The sequence below is a fragment of the Pagrus major genome, chromosome 19 (genome assembly GCF_040436345.1).
Source record: "Pagrus major chromosome 19, Pma_NU_1.0".
NCBI classification, from domain to species: domain Eukaryota; kingdom Metazoa; phylum Chordata; class Actinopteri; order Spariformes; family Sparidae; genus Pagrus; species Pagrus major.
The window spans coordinates 27,196,350-27,212,830 of record NC_133233.1 but is presented as its reverse complement, the minus strand read 5'-3'; the positions used below and the strand labels follow the sequence as shown (position 1 = coordinate 27,212,830).

The window sequence follows — 16,481 nt, the reverse complement described above, 5'->3', positions numbered from 1 at the left end:
ATTCAATATCAATTTGGAAAGCTGAGGAGACGAGGAGTTCAGGGTGGACAAGGGCAGGAGAGAGTTATATTACAGTGTAGGGCTGTAGGGCAATTACTCCAACATTAAGAAAAATTAACACAAATGTGAAATTGGTTCATGTTAGTTACTCATAGTCCAGAGAAATATAGGCTGAATATATGCATAGAGGAACTATAAGTAAAACTGAAAAGAAAACACGCACAATGCGTTTATTATAATACCATATAATAATATTACATATAGAAAAATGATAAAATATGACCAGAGGCTCATAAAGCATCCTATTTCTGAGTTGTATAGTTGTGATTTTAAAATCAAAAAGACAAGATATGCTCTTAATAACAAAACAAAAAAATCACTGATATATTCATAGAGCATATTTACTGTACATGTAAATATAAAGTTTGCAGCTAATTCACATAACCTAACGATACTCCTAAAATTATATGAACAACATTATAAAAGTCACACTTCCTTCCATTATTTATACCGACGCGGAAACAGAACCGAGGAGAGAGACAGGAAAACAGGAAAACCGAGCAGGAAGCATCACGGTGACGTCAAATGTTGGAGAGTGGGCGGAGTTAAACGTTTGACTCCGCCCACATTGAGGTCTGCGGCCTGCAGGGCGGAGACATGAAAGTGAAAGTGTTCAGACTCCATTTTGCATCGACAGCAGCAGGAGGAGGAAAAGACGTCCGAGGCAGAGGTGAGTTTTATTTCTACATTATTGTTTTACAGTCAAAGTCTCTGATTCATCTGTGAGAACAGCGGGATCGGCTACAAAATTCACATTGAACAAGAGACAACAAGCTCATATTTAAAGAAAACTGACGAGAGGCAGGATGGTGTGTGTGTGTGTGTGTGCGTGTGTGTTACTTCCTCCTTCCTCAGTCTGGGTTGAGAAAAGAAGAAGTATGAAATGATTCAAACTTGACAGACTTTTCTCGTGACTCTTGTGCTCTGAGCTCAGTCAGTGTTATGTTGCTTATTTCTCAGACTGACTCAAGTCCAGAAGACGACAGCAGTTTTGTTTTATGAATTTTATTGTCAATATTTTCTCTGCCACTTCAGGTTCACCTGACAAAATAGTTTAACAGTAAAAGTTTCCACTAATAAAGCCTCGATTAAAGTCTGTTTCATGGACTTGGACTTCGCTGTTCACTCATTGAAGATATTGTGTTGTACCACAGTAGATCCTGTACTGTCCTGTTGGTCAGAAGGATCCAGATTGCTGTTTCAGTATTAACATATTTTGTTATAACTTAACACTAAGAACTAGATTCTGTTAGACATTTAACCTCTGACATTTAAAAGATGAAACCCAGTTGCAAAGACACAAAATGTTTTCTGTAGAAATCTCAAGTGAAAGATGCCAGAACAATCATTTTATTACATTTTACACCCTCCTCCTTGTCTTCATGTTGTTCTCCTTCCATGTGCTACATATTTACCTCAGTGCTTTCTGAAGTGCAGAAGATGAGTGATTGTGTGGAGGAAGAGGAGGACGGAGCAGAGTCTCCAGTCTCCAGCTGTCTGTCTATGAAGAGTGACTGGTCCAAAGAACCGCCTCCAGACTTCAGTACTGAACCTGGACCCTCAGACACACAGTAAGAAGACTGCTATGTTTTTAATCACCAAACTGTCAGTATCAGCAATTTGTGTATTTAGATGAAATAAATACAAACATGTTGGTGTTTCCAGAAGTCAGTACCACAGACGGAGAGAAGAGTCTCCAGTCTCCAGCTGTCTGTCTATGAAGAGTGACTGGTCCAAAGAACCGCCTCCAGACTTCAGTACTGAACCTGGACCCTCAGACACACAGTAAGAAGACTGCCATGTTTTTAATCACCAAACTGTCAGTATCAGCAATTTGTGTATTTAGATGAAATAAATACAAACATGTTGGTGTTTCCAGAAGTCAGTACCACAGACGGAGAGAAGAGTCTCCAGTCTCCAGCTGTCTGTCTATGAAGAGTGACCGGTCCAAAGAACCGCCTCTGGACTTCAGTAATGAACCTGGACCCTCAGACACACAGTAAGAGAACTGATACTAACTTCAGTTTATATAATTAAATCATTACCATTATATGACTGTAGCTGCCCAAATATAGGACAAAATATTTTTTCTGGAAATTACATTTTAAAACTTTGTATCTCATGGAAACTGTCCCAAAATCTTCACTCTGACATTGTTTTTATCTTCATCAAACCTTTTTATCAAACACAGTTGTTGAAAAAAGAGGAGGGTATATTGTACTAAGCGTGGCCGTGTACTTTGTCCAGTATGGTTTAAGTTTTTAATAGCTGCTAATGAGGTCATGTTTTGTGGTCCTTTTTGTTTGTGTGATAAAATTTCCCATTAAAATAAGTTTGTTTACTAAAATCAAATGATGCAAACTGCTCCACTGTGACTCAGACAAAAACAAACTGTTAGTGATTGGGAGTTCAGTCCAGATTCAGAGCTTGGAGAAGACATACTTATGTTTACAGTCTGTCTTCTCTTTTGTCAGACTGATCTGTGATTTCTAATCTGAGGGATTTTCCTTTATCTCTTCAGAAAGACAGAGGGAAGTGTTTCTGTGGAGGAGCAGCTGTCCTGCTGTCCAGTGTTAGTCAGTCAGACCAACACTGTACAAAGTAAGACTGCACATCTGTCTGCTGATGTCTTCATGTCTGAAAACAGGAACTTTTTGATTTAATCAAGATTCTTGCTCTCAATTTAATCCCAGAATATTTTCTTCTCCTTCAGCTGATAGTGTTCTGCAGGAGGCTTTAGATGAACATAAGATCAGTCTGAGGAGGAGATGTGAACGTGTGACTGAAGGAAGTGATGAAACAGGAAGTGATGAAACAGGAAGTGGAACCCTCCTCAACAGGATCTACACTGAGCTCTACATCACAGAGGGACAGAGTGAAGAGGTTAATACCCAACATGAGGTGAGACAGCTAGAGACAGTTTCCAAGATGGAGGCCCTCCATGACACTCCAATCAAGTGCAGCGACATCTTTAAAGCCTCACCTGACCAACAGAGACGCATCAGAGTGGTTCTGACCAACGGCGTCGCTGGCGTTGGAAAAACCTTCTCAGTGCAGAAGTTCACTCTGGACTGGGCAGAGGGCTCCGAAAACCAAGATGTCAGTCTGCTGGTTCTGCTCTCGTTCAGGGAGCTGAACCTGATCAGAGATGAGCAGTACAGTCTTCTCAGGCTGCTCCATGTTTTCCATCCAACATTACAGAAGGTGACAGCAGAGAAGCTCGCTGTCTGTAAACTTCTGTTCATCTTTGACGGCCTGGATGAAAGCAGACTGTCACTGGACTTCAAGAACCATGAGGTCGTGTCTGATGTCACACAGAAGTCATCAGTCAGCGTGCTGCTGACAAACCTCATCGAGGGGAAGCTGCTTCCCTCGGCTCTCGTCTGGATAACTTCCCGACCTGCAGCAGCCAATCAGATCCCTCCTTCACGTGTCGACAGGGTAACAGAAGTACGAGGCTTCACTGACGCCCAGAAGGAGGAGTACTTCAGGAGGAGGTTCAGTGATGAAGATCTGTCCAGCAGAGTCATCTCACACATCAAGACCTCCAGGAGCCTCCACATCATGTGTCTGATCCCAGTCTTCTGCTGGATCACTGCTACAGTTCTGGACCACATGTTGACTACAGGCCAGAGAGGAGAGCTGCCCAAGACCCTGACTGACATGTACTCACACTTCCTGCTGGTTCAGACAAAGAGGAAGAAGCAGAAGTACGATGAGGGACGTGAGACGAGTCCACAGGAGCTGACGGAGGCTGACAGGGAAGTTCTTCTGAAGCTGGGGAGGCTGGCGTTTGAACATCTGGAGACAGGAAACATCATGTTCTACCAAGAAGACCTGGAGCGGTGTGGTCTTAATGTCACAGAGGCCTCGGTGTACTCAGGAGTTTGTACAGAGATCTTCAGAAGAGAGAGTGTGATCTTCCAGAAAACAGTCTACTGCTTTGTTCATCTGAGCGTTCAGGAGTTTCTGGCTGCAGTCTACATGTTCCACTGTTACACCAACAGCAACACAGAGGTACTGAAGGACTTCCTGGGAAAATCAAAGTCTTTTCTTGAGAAGATTTCTAAGTTTTTTGGTAGAGGCGTTGATGGCGTGGAGACCCGTTACTCATCCCTGGATGACTTCCTGAGGAGCGTCATGGAGAAATCCCTGAAAAATAAAAATGGCCACCTGGACCTGTTTGTCCGCTTCCTTCATGGCCTCTCTCTGAAGTCCAACCAGAGACTCTTAGGAGGTCTGCTGGGTCAGACAGACAACAGTCCAGAAATCATCCAGAGAGCCATCAAGAACCTGAAGGAGATGAACAGAGATGATGTCTCTCCTGACAGAAGCATCAACATCTTCCACTGTCTGACGGAGATGAACGACCACTCAGTTCATCAGGAGATCCAAAAGTTCCTGAAGTCAGAGAACAGATCAGAGAAGAACCTCTCTGTGATCCACTGCTCAGCTCTGGCCTACATGCTGCAGATGTCAGAGGAGGTTCTGGATGTGTTGGACCTGAGGAAGTACAACACATCAAAGGAGGGACGACTGAGACTGATTCCAGCTGTGAGGAACTGCAGGACGGCTGTGTGAGTCCAGATGTGATTATCAACATTATAAATCAGTGTAGATTAGCAGTTTAATTCTTCAGATATACAAACTATAAAATAATTTATTTTGAAATAGCGCTTACATTTTTAAATACAATTGTGATTATTTTAAATAATGTTTCAGTTACCATGAGTGCAACAATGTAGATGTTTCAGTTGGATGTGTTTATAGCTGTCAGGTTGTTGAACTCAGTTATTCCATTTATTTCTAATGATCATTAAATGTGACAGTTTTTCTTCTATGAATCTTTCTTTGGGTGATAGAAGAAACCCTGGTGAAACTAATGAAAGAGGTTTTTTTAACCACTATACTGAAGAGTTTAAAATAAGATCTGTATCATTTTTCATGTGATGTTTCTAAAGTCCTTGAGAATTTCTTTCATGCAGTTATTGTTCTCATTATGTCGGTTTAGAGACATTTCACAGTGAGCAAATGGACCAAGAAGTTCCAGCTCAAATTAAAGCTTCTACTTTACCTTTTACACATGACATGAGATCTTTTTCTGACTTGACTCTTATTTAGTTTTAATCTTCATGTATTTTTGTTCTGTAGAATCAGAATCAGCTTTATTTGGCCAAATATGTGTTGACATACAAGGAATCTGACTCCAGTTTATCATTGCTCTCAGTGTAGTTACACAGAAGAGACATACAGCTGGAAAGGAATACACCGAAACTGAACCAATAACTAGATGAAACGTGAAGCATAAAGAAGTGTGAATGTTCAGGACTGCAATGTACAATAGCATCTGAAAAGACAGCAGGTGTATAAATCAAAATCACCAATGGCAACACCATAAAAGTGTAAATCATCCAAGTCTTTATAGAAGTCAACTGTTCTGAATCACATCTGTATTAGCTGGCAAAATATTAATCATGTAAATGTAGATTTCTAAGATGGTTTTTCAAACTTCAAGCTCATCCATGTTGAATTCGGGAAATGCACGATCATTCAGCAACATGATTTGTGGAGCTCGACACAAGACGTGCGATGATGTTGATTTTGGCACTCTCACCCTCATGCTAACACTGTGTGGGGCATAAACTAATCTAACTTTTTGGCAAAAGACATAGGATCAGATCACACTGACAGACTGTGGACATCATGGAAACCCAAATGTAACTACATTTTGTCTTCCTTCATCTGCAAGATTAAAATAAAACAAAGATTTAAAGTCTGCAGGTTTTAGTAAGTGATGAGAATAACTGTTTCATGTCAAACACAGATCAGATGAAGGTTTGCTGAACCACTGATGTAAATAGCAAATGTCAATCAGAACAGAACGTTTCAAACTGTTTTGACATCAAATGCATGAAGTAAATATAAAGTGTCCTCTTTCATAATAACATTTTTGTAATATCTGTGTCATGACAGACTTTCTGGCTGTGGACTCTCAGAGACTCACTGTGAAGTTGTGGCCTCAGCTCTGAAGTCCAACCCCTCCCATCTGAGACAGCTGAACCTGAGTTTCAACAGCCTGAAGGATTCAGGAGTGAAGCTCCTGTCTGTTGGACTGGAGAGTCAAAACTGTGCTCTAGAGGCTCTGGGGTCAGTTCATTGTCTTGTTTTTCCATATATTCAATTCAAGCCCTTCACTGAGACTTAAACAGTTTAGTTAATTAACTCTGAAGATTTGCAGCAGCATAAATCTGAAGAAATGTCAGTTCTTTGAGACATTTTCTGTGTATTCAAGTGGCTCCATCCTGTGGTGTTCAGAGGAGGCTGCACTGAAGGACTCTATTCAGTGTTTTTATTTATTTATTTTTTTCATTCAGTTTATTTCTAACTTGTAAGTGTTAGCATCCAGCTGATGTCAGTCCCATTCATTTTAGAAACAGGACCATTAATTTAGAACGGACAGTTTCACTTGAACTACTCGAGTACTTCCAGAGGTGTTGGTATACCAAAAGTTTATGGACAGCCTGCAGCCAATCAAAATCCAGTTTTCACCCAGACCATGGTATAAAAATATATTTTTTCCTCTTACCTGTGGTGGTATTTGTCCATCTGCGGTAGATCAGCTGGACCACTGATGTAAATAGCAAATGTTAATCAGAACAGAATGTTTCAAACTGTTTTGACTTCATCATTTGACAAACATTATCAGTATTATACTCATAGTTTGACCAAAACAATAGAAGTTTATAAAATGACTTTCAGTAACACTTTACAACGTTCTACACAAAATGAGAGTAGTTACTACTATATTTAATAGATAATGATGAGTTTCTGAAGAACAGACTGGAAGATACTATATTAATAAAAAATGATGTCATGATTAGTTCATAAATATCCATGAATCAACATACTGACCACTTTCTTCATGAGTCGTTCCTGATAAACCAGCTGCTTAGAGGACAAACACTAGTGATGATTCATTCGTACTAATTACTTAATGCTAAGTTACTTTCTGAGTTCCCCAACAAGTGAAGTGAAACATCAGACTGACATCAGTCACTGTCTGTTCAGTGTTGAGGAGTTTTGAGTGTGTAGGGAGGGTCGAGCTCGTTCTCATGAATATATTTAAATACTGGAGACTTCCGGCGGAGCGTTTTCAAGATGGCGACATAGGTAGAAAGCTCTCCCGATCAATTTAATAAAAAAACCCACCAAACTACGAATATTGCTATCACAAGAAAGTAATATGACATAGAATGAGTGGGACAAGAAGCAAGACTCGGGGAAATAAAAATCAGGTAAACAAAATTCAAGACGAAGAGGAGGGGAAAGAAGCAACGAACAACATCACAGCTAACGCTAGCATGGAGGAATCCGACAGTGAAGAGGTGAACCTCACAACGACCAAAGCCATTCAAAACTTGAGCAAAGACATTCAAAACATGTACAGAGAATTCAAGCAAGATCTAACGGACTTCAAGAACGACATCAAGTAGGAGTTTAATAACTTCAGAGCGGAGACAAATCAAAAAGTACAAAGTGTTGCTAGCGATGTCCGCAACCATGGTATAAGGTTAACTGAAGCGGAGCAACGAGTGGAAGAAACGGAGACCGCTAACACCGAGCTGAGGGATGCTTTGCTCGACTCACTAAAACAGCAAAAACTGCTTCAAGACAAAGTAACGGACCTGGAAGGAAGATCACGCCGTAATAACATTCGCATATACGGCATTAGGGAGGGCACCGAAGGAACCTCCATGATGGCGTTTATTGACAACTTTTTGAAGACGGAACTGGCGCTGGATAGCACAGCTGATTTACAAATCCAACGAGCCCACCGGTCTATTGGCCCAAAACCCCAGGATGAAGCAGTCTCCAGATCTATCCTAGTCAACTTTCAGAGGTATGACACCAAGGACAAAATACTGAAGAAGGCTTGGTCAAAGAAAATCACTTGTGTCGGGAAACCAGTCACATTTGCACACGATTTTCCCACAGAAATTAACAACAGACTCCGGGAGTATAGGGATATAAAGAAGACCCTTAAAGAAAAGCAGATACGTTTTCAGACCCCCTACCGCGCCCGGATGAAAATCCACTGGGATAACGGACCGCGCCTCTACAACAACGCAGTAGAAGTATGCGAGGACATGAGAAAGAGAGGCTTTCAGCTCGACCTGCCGCAAAAAACTACCACCAACTGGGAGCAGAAACTCACCCAGGGCGCATGCTGGAACAGACAGGACGGAGATCGATCCACACGCATCCGGGAGAGGCTCAGAGATTTTCATCGGCAATAACGTAAACATCACAGTGGAGCTCACGTGACCGGTTATTATTATTATTACCCCCCCCCCCCGCGTCCCCCACGGGAGTAAACTTGATCCGGAGGAGAGTGTATGACTGTTCGGCTGAAGAGGAGAAGGACACTTTGCTAATTGCAAAGAGGGAGCCCCTACACAAGTAGGACTTATTCTCCACCAGAGCATGAGTAGGTGTAGGAAGAAGACAGGGCAGTGTAAGACCCTGAGGTTGGAAGTCAGTGTTGTTCTTACTGTTCATGTAAGTGTTTTTTTTTGTTGTTACCACAGTACATATGTTCATAAAGCCAGCACATGTGGATTAATCTATGGTTATGGGGTGTAGCAATTTGACAATAACTTCTTGGAACGTAAATGGCTTAAATAATCCTGTTAAGAGGGGTAAAGTAATGGCAAAAATAAGAAGAGAGAATAATAAAATTATATTTTTGCAGGAAACCCACCTATCTCGAAATGAACATGAAAAATTGAAAAAATTTGGATACAAAAACACATTCTACAGCACATTCAAATCAGGCCATAAAAGAGGCGCTGCAATTTTGATACACAATTCTGTTAATTTCGAATTAATTAGGGAGATTGGGGACAGTGAAGGCAGATATATACTGGTGCAAGGTAAAATAGAAAACCACCTGACTACACTCATTTCAGTTTACTTACCCCCACTAAGCGATCAAAACATTATAAAAAAGCTCCTTGAACTGATTGGCTCAGAATCACAAGGCACACTAATCTGCGCAGGGGACTTTAACACAGTAATGAATGGCAAATTAGACACGTCTAACAGTAAGAGAAATATAACTCCTCAAACTAAAGTGCTGAAGAAAGGGCTGGACGAGGTGGGTTTACTTGATATTTGGAGGGATCTTCACCCGTTAGACAAAAGTTACACCTTCTACTCTGCTCCTCATGCAGTACATTGAAGGATAGACTATTTTTTTATTTCTCAAAATGATAGACATAGAATTCTGAATTGCGAAATCGGAACTAGAGATATTTCAGATCACTCACCACTCTATCTGAAATTATATCTTGACAGTAGATCGAAGAAAACTACTTGGAGACTGAATACAAGTCTGCTTAATGACAAATCTGTCATAAAAGATGTGAAAACTGAAATTAAGATTTTTCTTGATCATAATGACAATGGAGAAGTGAACCCAAATATATTATGGGATACTTTAAAGGCAGTTGTCAGGGGCAAATTGATATCCCTCAGTACAGCAATCAAGAAGGCAAAAGAAAATAAACTAAAACAGTTTGAGGACAATTTAAAAGAACTGGAAAAGCAACATTGCAAAAACCAAGATCCCCAAACCCTGTTAAAAATTAAGAAAATTAAAAATCAGATATCAGACATCTATAAAGAGGAACTTGAGAAAAAACATAAATTTTTAAAACAGTCATACTACGAAGTGGGCCCTAAGGCTACAAAATTACTAGCAAAAAAAGTACGCAAAAAACAAATGTCCCAATCGATATACAAATATCAGACTGTAAAACAGGACAAATATACCATAATTTAGAGGAAATCGATGCTGCTTTTCAATCATATTATAAGAACCTATATTCGCAGCCAGTGCTAGAAACTAAAGACAATATAAAAACCTTCCTAGACTCCTTAGATCTACCTACAATTGGAGATCATCAAAATAAATGTTTGACATCACAAATTACAGAAAAAGAAATGGAAACAGCACTGAATAAGCTCAAAAATAATAAGACACCAGGAAGCGATGGACTACCAGCTGAATGGTACAAAATATTTAGAGAACAGCTGAATCCAATACTTCTTAACTCTTTTAATTGGACATTAGACAATAAATCATCACCACCTTCATGGAGAGAAGCGATCATTTCTGTTATCCCCAAGGAGGGAAAGAATAAATTATTATGTAGTTCGTATAGGCCAATCTCCGTTCTAAACCAAGACTATAAACTATATGCATCAATAATGGCCCGAAGATTGGACTCATTTATGCCAGAATTAATTGATAGTGACCAGACTGGGTTTATCAGGGGGCGTCAAACACATGATAATATCAGACGCTCTCTTCATATAATACAAAACATTAGGAAAAATAAAATAAATGCAGTGCTGGCAAGCCTAGATGCGGAGAAAGCTTTTGATTGTGTTAGCTGGGAATATTTATTTTTAGTCTTGAAAAGATTTGGATTCAATGAAAAAGCTATCAACAGTTTTAAAACATTATATTCTGCCCCTACAGCAAGAATTAGGATAAACGGAAGCCTCACTGATCGCATAAATTTGGAAAGATCCACACGTCAGGGATGCCCTTTATCGGCAGCCCTTTTTGCGCTTTACCTGGAACCTTTGGCACAGGCAATAAGAGAAAACTGTAACATACAGGGTATTTTGATTGGTAATACGGAACATAAAATAGCAATGTACGCAGACGATGTCTTACTTTACATTAATAACCCAGAAAAATGCCTTCCTGTCATTTTAGATCTCCTTGATATATTTGGCACATATTCGGGTTATAAACTCAACATACAGAAAACCCAGGTATTAACCTTTAATTATATCCCCTCACTGGAGCTCAAACGTAGAATGCCAATTGACTGGTCTCGAAAAGTAATTAAGTATTTGGGAATTTGGTTGACTTACTGTCCTGATGAATTGTACAAAAAAAACTATGAATCTGTGAACAAAAAAATCAAAGAAAACCTTGGTAACTGGACATCTTTTTTACTAAGCTTCAGTGCAAGAATTGACCTTATAAAAATGTCTATTTTACCTAAACTATTATATCTATTTATGTCACTGCCTATTAAAATTCCAACTAGTCAATTTCATGAATGGGACAAGCAAATTTCACGTTTTATTTGGAGAGGGAAAAAACCAAGGATTAAATACAGCACATTGACTATTAACAAAGAAAGAGGTGGCATGTCTCTCCCTAATCTCAAGGATTATTACCATTCTGCCCAGTTAAAATATGTGGTTCTCTGGTGTGATGATGGATATGAGGCAAAATGGAAGGACATGGAAAGAGAATGCAGGGGCATCCCTATACAAGCAATGATTGGTGATGTCAAATTATTGACAGCATTTCAAGAACATTTGAGTCCATTTGTCTTGTTTACATTACACACCTGGTTTGGGGTTGTGAAGCAATTCAACTTGTGGAACCAATTGGAAAAAAATCAGATGGGTTGGACATGACACAGACTTTAAACCGAATGGTATGGACGCCAGGTTTAGGTACTGGACAAGTATGGGTATTACTACCTACTGTAATATAATGGAAAAAAACACGCTACAAAGTTTTCAAGCACTGAAAGAAAAATATAACTTAGAAAACCTGGATTTTTTTAGATATTTACAAGTACGTCAATACTTTATGAAAGAAGTCCGAGGAAAGGAAACTACAGATTCAAACGAAATAATACAACTAATAATACGGGCATATAATGGTACCTGCCAATCTGTTATTTCAAGACTTTACCAAGGCATTGCTGAGAGCAGAGATAATACCACAACATACATCAGAGAGAGATGGGAGAGAGAATTAAATGACAAAATAACCTGTAAACAATGGGATAATATGTGTGGCAATGCTTTTTCCACTTCCTGTTCTATGTATTGGCGCGAATTCTGTTGGAAGAACCTTGTTCGTTTTTTTGTAACACCTAAAATGAAAACATATTCAGTTACAGCGGTTCACAACTGCTGGAGGAAATGTGGAAATAAGGAGGCAAACCACTATCACATTTTCTGGAGTTGCCCAGGACTATGTCCTTTTTGGAGAGATATTGTGAAAACCATACAACAGATATTGGGACAACAGATTCCTCTACCATTTACAACTCTTTTTTTAAGTGATTTACCTGATGGAATGACAGAAAATGATAAATATCTCTTAAGGATAATGTCTGCAGCAGCAAAAAAAGCTATCACCCGTAAATGGCTGCAGTCAGACCCACCCTCAACCTCTAACTGGTTAGAGATTATTAAAGAAATTCACCAGATGGAGAGACTAACCTTCCTGCTCAGACTAAAAAGAGACATGTACTACGCAAGATGGGAAAAATGGTTGGCGTTCTTGACGAATGAGGAGGGTCGTTCATGATCCTTCCTCCCTTTTTCTTTTTTTTCTTCTCTACTTTTATTTCATTATCCTGCCAATCTATCTGTTTGATATGATGTTTAACCGCCAGATACTTTTCAAGGGACACATACTGTTTGATCTGTGCAGATCAAAATTATATTTTCTGCTTGCCCTCAAATGATCCAGTTGCCTGGCTATGTTATTCCTCACTTGAATGTACTGTGATGTTGTCATGTTTGACTATTCCTGACATAAAAACTAATAAAATATAAGTATAAAAAAAAAAGAATATATTTAAATACTCAGCCAGATGAAAAAATAACACCTCAAATATGAAATGATAGAAGTGAAAATTGAAAATAAATAATTTATTCAAAAGAATATCAGAATAAAATCCAAATCATATTTAGATTGAAATGAACATTTTCCTTCACTTATTTTTATTTTGAAAATGTTGTTGATATTTTTATGATTCAAGATCAAAACTTGAACTTTCAAGTTCAAATTTTATTTCTTCAATACATTTATTTTTTCCAAATGAACAAACCTCTTGGCCTTGATCTGGCTCCATATCCTTTCACCATCTGTCCTATTTTGGCAGGATTCTGTGAGTGAATCTGACAAAACACTGGTAATTTACTAGAAATAGTGTCGTTGGTGTTTGGGATTGTGTTTTTCTGTATTTGTTCCTCAGAGATGTGCAGCAAACACACACAGGCACAGACCACAGGCTTAAGAAAACCCCTCCCCACATATAATCACACAAGTCTATGGTCCTTTTAACTTCATTGTTACAGAAGAAGCAGCGTCCTGCTTATCACATAAAAGGCTTCATGTTATCAATTCATGATCTTTATTATAAAGATGCTCTACGTGTGCGTCTAATTAGAAAAGAGCCGAGGAGCAGAATTGAAGTGAAAGACATTTTATGTGCTTGAAATGTTACATGTTGACTTTTGATCACTTTTGTGGACTTAGTTTAACTTTTTTGACTTGAAGACTTACATGAAGTCGTTTTACTCACTCTGACGTGTCAGGATATAACCTTTTTAATTAAAACAGCATTAAAATATCATGTGATCTGCTACTTCAGTGCAGACTAACAACAAATATTACTGGGACCATAATAAAAATTTGCACACCAGCTTTTTTAATATCCAAGAGTTCAAATCATAAACTCTACCACTGACTTCCTCAGTAATGAACTGGACACATTTAGGCACCTTGAGTAACCATATACTTGTTTTGTCACTTTTTGTATTTGACAGTGTTGAACCTGCATCCTGTTGGGTTCAGGTGTTTGGAGTTTCCATTTTCTAAACTTCTACATTCTGAACCTTCTTCAGCTCTGAACAGATTATTAAACACTGAATGATTTCAAGCAGGAACATTGTTTCCTAAACTTACATCATTTATTCTTTATTCAGATTGTGGGACTGCAGTTTGTCAGAGATCAGCTGTGCTTCTCTGGCCTCAGCTCTGAAGTCCAACCCCTCCCATCTGAGACACCTGAACCTGAGTAACAACAAGCTGCAGGATTCAGGAGTGAAGCTGCTGTGTGATTTTCTACAGAGTCCAAACTGTAGACTGGAGACTCTGAAGTCAGTTCACTGACTCTGCTAACTAATATTTGAGTTTACATTCAAACATAACTTATATTGATAAAGTTATAGATTTCCTTTGGTTCATATTTTCAATTTTCTTGAACTAAATTTCTTCTTCAGTCACAAAAGACTTCTGTTTCTTCAAGAAACTGTAGAAAATGTTCAGTTAGTTGTTAAAGTTAATTAATGTTTATAATTTAATCTGTTAACAGAAAACTGAACTAACATTTGATTTAAATTGATAAAGTTGAGAAGCTGAAGTAGAAATATTTAGATTTCTGTTGATGTCAATGTGTTTTCACTAATAATGTCTGATCGTTGATATTGATCCTACAGAACACACACAGATCAAAGCATATTTTCAAAAGAAGATGTTTAAAAGAAAATTCATTTTTTTCTCCTCTAATAACAGACCTGACTGAGATCAGCAGCATGTTATTAATCTGTGTTGACATGAACAGCTGTATGAATGTTGTGCTGACATGTGGATGATGTCTGTAGAAGGCTGATGATGATCCACAATAACACAATTACAAAGTTACTCTACTCATTTTAGAGAAAAGCTCATTGATGAGGACACTGTAATGTTGAGCTACACATTCAAAACCTGAACACATCTGATTGGATTATAAATTGATTTTTATCTCCATCATTTATTCTTTATTCAGATTGTGGAGCTGCAGTTTGTCAGAGATCAGCTGTGCTTCTCTGGCCTCAGCTCTGAAGTCCAACCCCTCCCATCTGAGAGAGATGGACCTGAGTGGAAACAACCTGCAGTATTCAGACATGAAGCTGCTGTGGGATCTGAAGAAGAGTCCAGACTGTCGACTGGAGACTCTGAGGTCAGTAGAGGGTTGGAGTCAGTTCATGCTGGTTTCAGCAGTATTGTACTAAACACAGTATCAAAGTAAAGATCCAGTATTTCCTGCTTTCCTCAGTGAAGCTGTGAGAGGAGAACGGTGACAGGCTTCATGATTGGACAGAAAGACAGAGAGAGAGCAGTCAGCCAATCAGATGAGCCAGAAGCTTGTTGTGATCGTGTGTTTGAGTTGATGTGAAGACGACTGTTGTTGTTGTGTTCATGTCTACAGGAAATAAAGCTGGATCACAGCTGACAGCATCACAGGATGTATAGAGACAGTGTCCTCATTCATCAAACTGTCGGAGCATCAAATCTGATCTCAAAGTGTTTGTTCTCTCATTTCAACACTGAACAAGTGATCAGTTCATCTTTGTCACAGCTCTCAGATCAGTCTGACTGAAGCCTGCAAATCACTGGCTCTTATTTCAGAGAACCATCATTACATTTAGTAACCATGTGGCCTGTATACGGACCAGAACCTCTGCTGAAGTCCACAAACCACAGCTGATGTTTTACTGTTCAGTGTAGGACCTTTAACGTTATATTTATATCTGCCCATGTGTCATTTGATTTGTCCAAATATTTTTATAACAGACTCCATATTTACATATTTGTCATGTGATGTTTCCAAAGTAGATGAAATATTTAAATGTGAGTGAGACTCTGGTTTTTAACAGCAGTAAATCATCATTAAAGTGAGCTGTGAGTATCTCTCTGTTCCTGCAGTAATGATGCGTTCAGGGACTGTCAGCAGTTTATTTCCACTGTGTCCTTCAGTGAAACCTGCAGAATAAACAGACTTGATGTCCAAAGTGTCTGCAGGTCTGTGAGCTTCACTCCAACACGTTAACATGAGAGCTGAAAGGAAGCTGGCTACGCTACACAGCCGCTCCACTTGTGGTCTGAACAGGACTGAAGTCCTGCTGGTCTTTATATCACTGACTGACAGCTGATGGAGGGAGTCTCTGCAAACACTCATTTATCACTTTACTGTCTCTCTGCTTCTCTCATCAGCTGGTGGTCTCTGTCAGAGTGATGAGGAAGGTGGAGGTGTTGAGAGGATCAGCTGTGTCCTGATGATCCAGAGAGGTTGAAGCAGCACCATCAGCTGGTGGGTGGAGAGGCTCTGACTGGGCCGTGTTACTGGGAGGTGGAGTGGAGAGGAGAGCTTCATCCAGCAGTGACTGACGGACCAATCACAACAAGTGGAGATGACTGTCAGTGCTGCAGTGTGAACTGCTCTGAGATCAGCTCCACTGTCACACACAATGTCCAGTCCAGCATCGTCCCTGTGTTCCTCTGGATGTGACAGAGTATCATCAGTGTATCTATATATATGTATATATATATATGTATATATATACATATATATATATATATATATATGTATATATATACATATATATATATATATATATATGTATATATATATATATATATATATATATGTGTATATGTATATATGTGTATATATATATATATATGCATGCAAAGTAACTAAAGATCTTGAGTAAATGTACTTAGTTACATCCCTCACTGTCTCCAGATCAGCTGTCTTTAT

At 39.1% G+C, this 16,481-nt stretch overlaps 1 protein-coding gene across 2 annotated transcripts; it reads left to right on the top strand.

Annotated features, from left to right (window-relative positions):
• The first annotated feature begins 1,465 nt into the window (after nucleotides 1-1,465).
• LOC141014234 (protein NLRC3-like) lies at nucleotides 1,466-16,239 on the top strand. 2 transcript variants are annotated; one of them, XM_073487944.1, is made up of 8 exons: nucleotides 1,466-1,631; nucleotides 1,726-1,845; nucleotides 2,582-2,661; nucleotides 2,774-4,637; nucleotides 6,034-6,207; nucleotides 13,882-14,055; nucleotides 14,727-14,900; nucleotides 15,935-16,239. In XM_073487944.1, exons 1-8 carry the CDS (start codon nucleotides 1,501-1,503, stop codon nucleotides 15,954-15,956), a joined length of 2,739 nt encoding a protein of 912 aa, XP_073344045.1. In that variant the 5' UTR covers nucleotides 1,466-1,500; the 3' UTR covers nucleotides 15,957-16,239. The 2 variants fall into 2 exon arrangements, with proteins under 2 accessions (XP_073344045.1, XP_073344046.1); XM_073487945.1 differs by lacking the exons at nucleotides 6,034-6,207; nucleotides 13,882-14,055; nucleotides 14,727-14,900; nucleotides 15,935-16,239 and having other exon boundaries at nucleotides 1,468-1,631; nucleotides 2,774-4,641.
• The last annotated feature ends 242 nt before the right edge of the window (nucleotides 16,240-16,481 follow it).

Bases quoted from the DNA above. Each gene is read 5' to 3' on its own strand.
- LOC141014234 (XM_073487944.1), top strand. From the start codon at position 1,501: ATGAGTGATTGTGTGGAGGAAGAGGAGGACGGAGCAGAGTCTCCAGTC. The intron at 1,632-1,725 runs GTAAGAAGACTG...TGGTGTTTCCAG, and splicing joins CCTGGACCCTCAGACACACA to AAGTCAGTACCACAGACGGA. The intron at 14,901-15,934 runs GTCAGTAGAGGG...TTCTCTCATCAG, and splicing joins TGTCGACTGGAGACTCTGAG to CTGGTGGTCTCTGTCAGAGT.